Source organism: Budorcas taxicolor, chromosome 11 (genome assembly GCF_023091745.1).
Source record: "Budorcas taxicolor isolate Tak-1 chromosome 11, Takin1.1, whole genome shotgun sequence".
NCBI lineage: Eukaryota > Metazoa > Chordata > Mammalia > Artiodactyla > Bovidae > Budorcas > Budorcas taxicolor.
In genome coordinates, this window is record NC_068920.1 from 154,259,905 (window position 1) to 154,270,269 (window position 10,365).

At 44.7% G+C, this 10,365-nt stretch overlaps 1 protein-coding gene across 3 annotated transcripts in view; it reads right to left on the reverse strand.

The window, feature by feature from the left end:
• DENND1A (DENN domain containing 1A) overlaps nucleotides 1-9,970 on the reverse strand; it is a 540,190-nt gene extending 530,220 nt beyond the window's left edge. For all 3 annotated transcript variants that reach the window (XM_052647633.1, XM_052647632.1, XM_052647635.1), the window contains exon 1: nucleotides 9,844-9,970. In XM_052647633.1, the coding sequence (XP_052503593.1) occupies nucleotides 9,844-9,860 (17 nt within the window). In that variant the 5' untranslated portion in view covers nucleotides 9,861-9,970. The remainder of the gene's footprint in view (nucleotides 1-9,843) is intronic.
• Between the last annotated feature and the right edge of the window lie 395 nt (nucleotides 9,971-10,365).

Consider the following 10,365-nt stretch of genomic DNA (forward strand, 5'->3'; position numbering starts at 1 on the left):
ATGCCCTGGAGAAGGAAATGGCAACCCACTGCAGTTTTCTTACCTGGGAAATCCCATGGACAGTGCTGTCTAGCGGGCTACAACCCATGGGGTCACAAGAAACAGATACAACTTAGCAATTACACAACAACACTTACTGAACAGCTAACTAAACAGCTATTTTTCTGCTGTCCAGTCGTGTTTGACTCATTGTAACCCCAGGGAGACTGTAGCCTACCAGGCTCTGTCCATGGAATTCTCCAGGCAAGAATACTGGAGTGGGCAGCTAATCCTCAGAACAACTCTAACGGCAGATTTATTAGCTTCCTTTCATAAAAAAAACTGAGGCTCAGAAACTTAGAACTCAGATGGGGATTGTGAGTGCTTGTGGGAACTCAAACCTGAGGGTCTCCGAGGCCCACACCACCCTCACTCCTATCACACCCTGGAGTATAGTAACTATTTGCTTGGAGTGAAACAGTATCTTTACCAAGATTGATTTCCTTCCTCCTATTTATTCATATAGCCTAGGCAAGATCAATGCAACATCCCTGAAACCTTTCCTGTGGCTAAATTCAAAAGTTTATTTTTTCTCTCTTCCTAAAACCTAAGGGGGACAGATTTCCCCTCAGAAACTCAGGCAAGCCCACTTGAAGTCTCACTCATCTAAACCGAGCACTCGGATTCACTCTGGCGCCCTTCAAGATTTCTCTCTTTCTCACCACAGACTAAAATGCCTTCTCCCAATTATAACTTTTCACTTTTCCTCAGAAAAGCAAACATATTATATAACCAATCCTCACCTTTCAAACACTCATTTATAACTTTGCTAACCTTAGCAAGTCATCTTTGATTCTTCTCTCGCTTCTTGCATGTAATTTGTCATCAAGTCTTGTCAATTCTACCTAAAATCTCTGTCAAAATTGTCCTTTCTCTTTCGAAAACCAAAACCTCACTTCAGGCCTTGATCTTCTGCCATATAAACTAAACACAGTTCTATAAAACAGTGGTCTCCAAATTTTTTCCATGCATTCCTCCCTATGGGTAAAAAAAACTTGAGCAAACATCTATGTATTTTTATTTATAAATTATAAGAATGCCTTACTATACAAATCTATAGTACATTATTAGAAAACACAGAAAGAGAAATTTTGAAAGTTATGAAAGTCAAAGAAAGTGAAAGTGAAAGTCACTCAGTCATGTCCGACTCTTTGCAACCCCATGGACTGTACAGCGGAATTCTCCAGGCCAAAATACTGGAGTGGGTAACCTTTCCCTTCTCCAGGGGATCTTCCCAACCCAGGGATCAAACCCAGGTCTCCCACATTGCAAGTATATTCTTTTTTTTTTTTTTTTTTTAATTTTAAAATCTTTAATTCTTACATGTGTTCCCAAACATGAACCCCCCTCCCACCTCCCTCCCCATAACATCTCTGTGGGTCATCCCCATGCACCAGCCCCAAGCATGCTGTATCCTGCGTCAGACATAGACTGGCGATTCAATTCTTACATGATAGTATACATGATACCAGCTAAGCCACAAGGGAAGCCCAAGAATACAGGAGTGCGTAGCCTATCCCTTCTCCAGCAGATCTTCTGGACCAAGGAACTGAACCCGGCTCTCCTGCGTTACAGGTGTATTCTTTACCAACTGAGCTACCAGAGAAGCCCTTTGAAAGCTGATATAGAAACAAATAGAGATTCTAACATATTCTCTTCACACCACAGTGGATCATGCTTCACAACCCTGAGATATCACTGTTCTAAACTACTGCTGCCAAATTAATCTTCCTAAAAACCCAAATCTGATCATATTACATTCCCAACTCAATCCTTCAATAGCATCAGGTTGCAGTGGCACAAACCTGCTTTTTCAAATTTATCGCCTATAATCTTTACGCACATATTCTGCATTTCAGCTACACCTATAATCTCCCTATGTCTTTTAAAAACACAATTCATTTAGAATGTCCTTATGCTTAATGTATACAACAGTATCTCTAGGAGAAAAATACATTCTAAATACCATAACCAAATTACAAGTGAACTTTGGGGATATAACCTACCTTTTCTACAAGAACATGTATGTTTTCTTACTTCATTTGGTTCCTTTTCAAGTCCAAAATACTTGGAAAGAATGGATATGGATTCCAATTAAAGTAGGACCAACTTTGTTTTGTTTCCTTTGGTTTATTTTTCTTCATTGTTTATCTTTCCATTTCTCAACAAAATCCTTTTAACCGAAAAGGATGTTTCAAATCCAGAGATTAGTTCCCGCTAGAGCCAGGTAAAAGACTAAACTTTGCAACTCACAATAAGAATTCCAGCTGGAGAAGTATTGTATGACATGCCTTCATGACTGAGCAACTGAACTGAACAAGAAATGAAACAGATGAACTTACAAAACAGAAAGACACTCACAGACTTAGAGAACAAACTTATGGTTGCCAGTGAGAGGAACAGAGGAAAGGGATAGTTAGGGAGTTTGGGATGTACATGTACACTCTGCTATATTTAAAATGAATAACCAACAAGGACCTACTGTATAGCACAGGGAACTCTGCTCAAAGTTACACGGCAGCCTGGATGGGAGGGGAGTTTGGGCGAGAATGGATACATGTGTATGTATGGGTGAGTCCCTTCACTGTTCCCCTGAAACTATCACAACATTGTTAGTTAGCTGTATCCCAAAACAAAATAAAAAGTTTAAAAAAAAAAGTTTAAAACCCTTTTGTGGGGTTTTTGGCCACAAAAGGAATTTCAGTTGGGACCTTACACACAAATTTAACAGTCTAGAAAAACAGCTTTTTTTTTTCCTACAGCAATACTTGGCCTGTTTTAACCTTCCTGTCTGCTGTGCAAACCCCTCCAAGTTGATGGCAATGGCTCAGACTAAAATGATAGAGTTGCAGCAAAACATTTTTCAGAAATGTCATGAAAATTCAAGGGACTACCTCTGGGTGCTAATAATGGAAAACTTGGTCTCTAGCAAGACTTTTTAAAGTTTTGTGTTTTTTTTAAATGTGGAACATTTTTTTAAAGTCCTTATTGCACCTGTTACAATCCTGCTTCTATTTCATGTTTGGGGTTTTGGGCTACAAGACATGTGGAAAAGCTCCCCCACCAGGAATCGAACCTGTATCCCCTGCACTGGAAAGCAAAGTCTTAACCACTGGACCACCAGGGGAAGTCCCTCTAGCAAGACTTTTGTTCCACCACCCCAAGTCTTTGTACTCTCTCCTATGGAGACTGAGAGTGGAGCACTGTGGTGGGCAGAGGAAAGAGAAGAGGTATTAGAGGGCCCTGGAGAGGAAGTCACATTTCAACTCCTACTCTTATCCCACAGAAGGAAGATATGTCAGCTGTGCTACACAAAGAAGTCAGTCTGTGGTGCATTTGGGTAATGGAATCCTTTAACAGGCTGTCCAAATAAAACCCAGAGCAGAGCAATCTTAAAAAGCTAAGGCTGCTTCTCTGTATCAGAAAACAATGATGGGCTTATCCCCACTTTCCAGTCATATAACTTCCCCTGTTCTTCCTCCAGAAATCCTTCCTCCCTTCTCCAAATCTCACTTTTCTTTCAGTTCCAGTTTCACCCTCTTCTGAGAAACCTATTTTGATCTAGTCTGATCTTTCGTTTTCTATACAATTCTTGAGGGCCAAATCATAACCACAATGACACATTACTTTACACAAAGTGGTGCAACTGCTTTGGAAAACAGTTTAACAGGTCCATAAAAAGTGTTACCATATGATCTAGCAATTCCACTCCCAGGTATATACCCAAGAGAAACGAAAACATATGTCCACACAAAATGTTCCCAGCAACATTATGCATAACGGTGAAAAAGTGGAAACAACCCAAATACCTAACAACTGATGAATGGGTGAATAAAATGTGCTTTATCCATACAATGAAATATTATTCAACAATAAAAAGTAATGAAATATTCATATATAATATGGATAAACATGGGAACCATTATGTTTAATGAAAGACAAAGAATTATATATGATTCCATTTATATGGTAATGCATAAAACTGACAAATCCATAGCAACTATAAGTAGATAAGTAATTGTCTAGGGCTAGTCAAGGCTATGGTTTTCCCAGTGGTCATGTATGGATGTGAGAGTTGGACTGTGAAGAAAGCTGAGCACTGAAAAATTGATGCTTTTGAACTGTGGTGTTGGAGAAGACTCTTGAGAGTCCCTTGGACTGCAAGGAGATCCAACCAGTCCATTCTAAAGGAGATCAGCCCTGGGATTTCTTTGGAAGGAATGATGCTAAAGCTGAAACTCCAGTACTTTGGCCACCTCATGCGAAGAGTTGACTCATTGGAAAAGACTTTGATGCTGGGAGGGATTGGGGGAAGGAGGAAAAGGGGACGACAGAGGATGAGATGACTGGATGGCATCACAGAATCGATGGACGTGAGTTTGAGTGAACTCCAGGAGTTGGTGATGGACAGGGAGGCCTGGCGTATGCGATTCATGGGGTCGCAGAGAGTCGGACACGACTGAGCGACTGAACTGAACTGAAGAGGGTTTGGGGGGAATGGGAAGTGACCGCTAATGTATATGGAGTTTCTTTCTGGAGTGATGAAAATGTTCTGGAATTGGATAGTGGTATTTGTAAGTATACTGAAAACCATTTAATTATATACTATAAGAGTAAGCTTTATAGTATGTGAACTATATCTTAATAAAGTTGTTTGCAGATTACTGCAACCTGCAGGTAGGCCCTGCTCAGGGCCCCAGTCTCACCCCAGCTTCCCTGCCACCAGTCACTACGTAAACCCACTATCAGCTCCTGATAGTGCCTAAGGTTTTCTTGCCTCAAGGTGGGTATATGCTCTACTCTGCCTGGAATGAAGTCTTGTGAGTCTCTTTACATGACTAATGACTTATCCTTTAAGCCTCAACTGAAATGTCATCTCCACAGTAAGCTCTCCCTCACTGTGCTTCAGTTACTTCAGTCGTGTCCAACTCTTTGCAACCCTATGGAATGTAGCAAGCCAGGCTCCTCTGTCCATGGGATTCTCCAGGCAAGAATACTGGAGTGGGTCACCATTTCCTCCTCCAGGGTATCTTCCTGACTGGGAATTGAACCCATGGCTCCTGCATCTCCTGCACGTAGGCAGATTATTTACCTCTGAGGCACTGGAGAAACCCCTCTCTCTCACTCAGTTCAGTTGCTCTGAAATGCTTATGTCTGATTCTTTGCGACCCCAGGAACCGCAGCACACTAGGCTTCCCTGTTCATCACCAACTCTCGGAGTTTGCTACCAGGCACATGACATAGTACTTCCACCAATTATGATAATAACGATGAATATAATAAGTGCGTGACACTATTCTTAGTGAGATAGTAAGTAAATGAATGAATGGATAAATTTCTTGGTTACCAAGCTCAAAAAGGTCATGGTCTGACAGGGACAGAAGACAGGTATACAGGCTAACATAGAATAAACACAACCACAAAGCCGAATCGGCTGTCCTGTTCTGTCCCTATGCCTTCAAATCTTTGAGTATGCTTTTCTCCAAGCCCATAAATGTCACGCCTCTTCAAACTCACTCAGAGTACTTCCTTCGATTACTTACAATCCACTTCCTGACCTTGGTGCCTGGAAACAATTTCTAGGATGTCACCACAAACAATATTAAAACTGCCACAGTTTCCTGCTGTGTGTCTACATTATCAGTTAAATTGCTTTGTATTAACCACATTCCAGTCCACTGGGATCATTCAAACACTAAATAAGATTTAAAGATACCTGTCGAAGGTTGCCAGTTACCGTTGCTCCTTTTATCTCTCTAGATAAATAAATATCTGCTCAAGTTTAAGGTTAGGAGCTTCTCAGAATGCTACCTGTACACCGGTAACCTTTCCTTTCACCCAAGTAGATATCTGAGGCAAATCAAGCTTCCTTTACTAAAATGAGGATGAACTATAAACATTCTTCAGAAAAAATACGAAATTGCTGCCTAGACCAGGGCAATTCAACTTAAAAACTTATAAACAGCCTTCCTCCTCAAGAGTTCAAATTGCAAACTGATACTTTTTAACTCTGTACATTCATCTCGGAGCCTTTAGCTAGGATCATAATTCAGATCCCAACATATTTCATAAATGCATTCCATAAACTCTTCCTAAACAAAGTGATGTATTAGGTACTGGGTCTGACACAAGGAACCCAAAGACAAGTAAGAAAGTCCCTGCTCTCAACGAAGTTTATGTTGGGCTTAGTATAGGAGACACACAAGGAACTAAATTTAGTGCTATGACAGTGATAAATATGGAGGGGGGTTTCATAGGAACAGATGAAGGACAGCTGGCCTAGGTGGGGAAAAGGGTGCACAGATGAAGGACACCTGGCCTAGGCTGAGGAGAGGCAGGTGCAGAGAAGTGGCATCAGGGCTGGCATCTAATATAAGGTCTGCTGCTACTGATAAGTCGCTTCAGTCGTGTCTGACTTTGTGCGACCCCATAGACTGCAGCCCACCAGGCTCCCCTGTCCCTGGGATTCTCCAGGCAAGAACACTGGAGTGGGTTGCCATTTCCTTCTCCAATGTATGAAAGTGAAAAGTGAAAGTGAAGTCACTGAGTCATGTCCAACTCTCAGTGACCCCATGGACTGCAGCCTACCAGGCTCCTCCGTCCATGGGATTCTCCAGGCAAGAGTACTGGAGTGGGGTGCCATTGCCCTCTCCGAATCTAAGGCCTGCTGCTGCTAAGTCACTTCAGTCGTGTCCGACTCTGTGTGACCCCACAGATGGCAGCCCACCAGGCTCCCCCGTCCCTGAGATTCTCCAGGCAAGAACACTGGAGTGGGTTGCCATTTCCTTCTCCAATGCATCAAAGTGAAAAGTGAAAGTGAAGTCGCTCAGTCATGCCCGACTCTTAGCGACCACATGGACTGCAGCCCACCAGGCTGCTCCTTCCATGGGATTTTCCAGGCAAGAGTACTGGAGTGGGGTGCCATTGCCTTCTCCTAATCTAAGGGCTACAATCCCAAATTCTCTCATTTAAAAAATGGCTAATAGTACCTACATCATCGGGTAGTTGTGAGGATTTGATGAAATGGTTCACACAGAGCATTACTACCATACCTGACACAGAGATTACCCTCAACCACCTTAAAAGGAAAGTTTGATCAAGCACTAAACCTCAAGACCTGTGCCGAGCAACTCACCTGCTTTACTAATCATATAACAGACACCAGCTTCATAATTACACACAGTATTGTTTTCAATCAACTTTCTTATTTTAATGAGAGACTGCTGAGTCCTGTTCTGCATGTTCACAGTCTAATTCCTAGATCTTCAAAACCTTCTTCTCCATCACCTGAAACACACAGTTCTCTGACATTTCTGGAATAAAATAAAGCAGTTTTCTTAGTCCTTTGATAGAAAAAGTATAAAAGAAACTAACAATTACCCAGTTTCTAATATGGGTCCAGCAGTCATGTTGATACTGTATTTATTGTTCATTATGACCCTGCAATATACAGCCTTCCTCATTTTACCCTCAGGGTAACTGAGAGAGAAACATGTTATCTGTACAAAGTTTCATAGTCAGCAAACAAAAGTGGAATCTAAATCCAAATCTGATTCCATTTTTTCTGGACCAGCCACACAGTATCAGAGATGAGAAAAAAGCACAGGCAGCCTGCTTGGAGGGGCCGCAAGCTCTCTTCCTCCACCCCTAAGATTGTCCTACACAACGCAGCCTGCACACTAAGACTTCACCTCAGTCAGGTAAATATCTTGAGCTCAGTCTGTTATTTCCTGTCTGGATGGAACTGATGGTCAATAGTAATCAAAGCCCTGTTTCCTCCAAAAATTAGAGAGGCACCTAAGAAAACCATTTCCTCACCACTTGTCCGTCTCGTTCCTTCCTGTAGGCAGAAGCTTCCTAATTGACAGTCACCATAAATCACAACTACTTTTCATAATTTCTCTCTTCATATTCTCTTTCAGCCACCTCACAGGTGAAACTAACGTATTTCCCATGTCTAAGTTTTTACCACCAAGCAATCTAGTTTCAAGATCAAAAAGGCTATTCTTTATATTAATTTCACACCTAATAGAATTTCATGCATAAATTCTCTTGCCCAAGCACTCAGATAAACAGAGATGGGTTCCACAAAATGGAGAAATGTTTTTGTCAACCTGCAACGTTTAAGAGCAAGACAGAGATCTGATGCCCAGTCATCTGAACTTCCACTTGGATTTTCATGCTGAGTCTGACACTGACATGCCTCATATCTGGCAAGTTTCTGAACTACTCTGTAACAAGAAGGGCAAGCATCCTCACAAGGATACCCTGCAACTGTAAGGTGGCTTTTGTAAAGTGTTTCTAAGTGCTATTGAAATCCAAGTTTACAACTCTTGCTTGGAAGCAGGAGCTAAACTTGGAGTGCCTCTTTAATCCCAATGCTTCACTACTTCTTTTTACCTCCCAAGCTTCTTAAGCCTATTTGGAGCATGCTTCTTCCCCCCGCCCCCCTCATTTCCACAAAAATCAAGAATTAACAGTGTACTCATCCAACTCTTCCATTTTCATTATCATAATAAGCAAACTTTTCTAGTCTCAGGGCTGCTGCAGCCTGTTAGATGCACCTGGTGAATGGAAACCTAAGCGAGTCAGGGGACTACAAGGCTGGCCAAAGGTCACACTGCATGGACACCAACTGAACAAGACATGCAATACTTGAATAATTACTAGATTTCACCCATAAGGCCCTTCCCCTTTCAAACTTCCCTAGCATAATTCTCAAAATGCTGAAGTAAACACATTCTTCAGACTTTCTTCTAAGCAGGTTTAAACTATCCTTTGAAAGCTGTTTTAAGGAAAAGCCTGCACTGTTAACTTTGTTTTTAAGTGCCCTTAAACAATTCTATTACTCATAGAGAAAAAGTGAACATTTGTTAGTGATTAGAGATAAGGCATCTCGTGTTCTGGAACTGAGGAAGGGAGAGGCCGAGAAGACCTGGCTGGGAGCGGAGATACAGTCAGAAGCAACACACCCAAGAGAGACCGCATAAAAGTTGCACTTTCCAAAGTCAACTTCTATGTCTAGAAAGAAGGCAACAATGTTTCAATGGGTTCTGAAGTTAGATGTATCAACATTTTCCCCAGAAAACTAACCCCTCACCAGGGACACCAGATGAATGAATGAGTGAGAGAATTTGCCAGATTGGATTACAAAACCTTTCCAATAATTATCAAGATCAGGTGCTCGGTTACAGCACAGGGTTATTTTCCCTCACAGCCTCTGGCCTTGCTGTGAGGAGACTTGCATAGATAGGAAGGGGAGACAGGAGAAGAGAGAAAAGGGCCTTCTTCCTCCCCAGGTCATCCAGACCTTAAGTCCTTGAGTGGCCCCTCCCTCTGAAAACCTCTCACGACTTTTATGACCCACCCCCCCCCCCGCCCCCGCACCATAGGCCTTAAGCAGCCAAGCTGCCACCTCAGGACTGCCCAACTCTCAGGGGCGCTCCAAACACCCATTTGAGGAGTCGCTTCTGGAGATTTCTCGCCCTCCCCCCAACAGTTGTGTGACCATTTTCAGAGGCTCTCTGTAACCCCGGGGAGGAGGCCACCTTATAATCAGCTGTTCCCGCCCTCAGGTGAGGAGGGGACACCTGACCACTGGCGCCCTTATACCCCGCGCGCACCCCGCCCCCGCGCCTCCCTGGATCGTCATGGCAACAGTCCCCCTCCCCGCATGACGCCAGCACGCGGGGCGCCCCTGGGGTCCCGGCAACAAGTCCCCCCGCGCGGCCGGAGGCCTGCAGCCCTTGCCCGGCCTCGCCGCCCCTCGCCCGGCCCGGCTCCGCCCAGGCCGACCACACTCACTTGATCCTGGAGCCCATGGTCCCCCGGCCTCCTCATGGGCCCGCGGGCCCCGCTCGGCGCTGCGCTGCGCTGCCTGCCCGCCTGCGGCCGACCGGCCTCCCTCCGGCGCTCTCCCCGCCCCTTCCTCCCTTCCCTCAGGCTGAGCCCGCCCGCTCGAGTCTCTCTCCCCCGCCGCCGCCGCCGCCGCCGCCGCCGCCGCCGCCGCCGCCTCCCGGGGTTAATGCACTCGCTTCAGCCGGGCGAACGCCATGGTCGCCGGCGCGCGTGCCCGGCGCGCGCCTCCCCCTCCGCTTCTCACACCACCGCCCCCTCCCGCCCGCGCCGCCGCCGCCGCCGTCCGCGGGGGCTGCCGGGAACTGTAGTCGGCTCATGGGAGGCGGGGCGAGTGAGGGCGGAGGGGTTGGAGGGGAACCGCGCATCAGCAGGTTGGACTCCAGGAGCTCGGTGCATGTTGCCTTCCGGGTGATGCCCCGTAAAGACCTTCCCTCCCAATGTTTTCCTGTAGAACCAACACCTGCAACC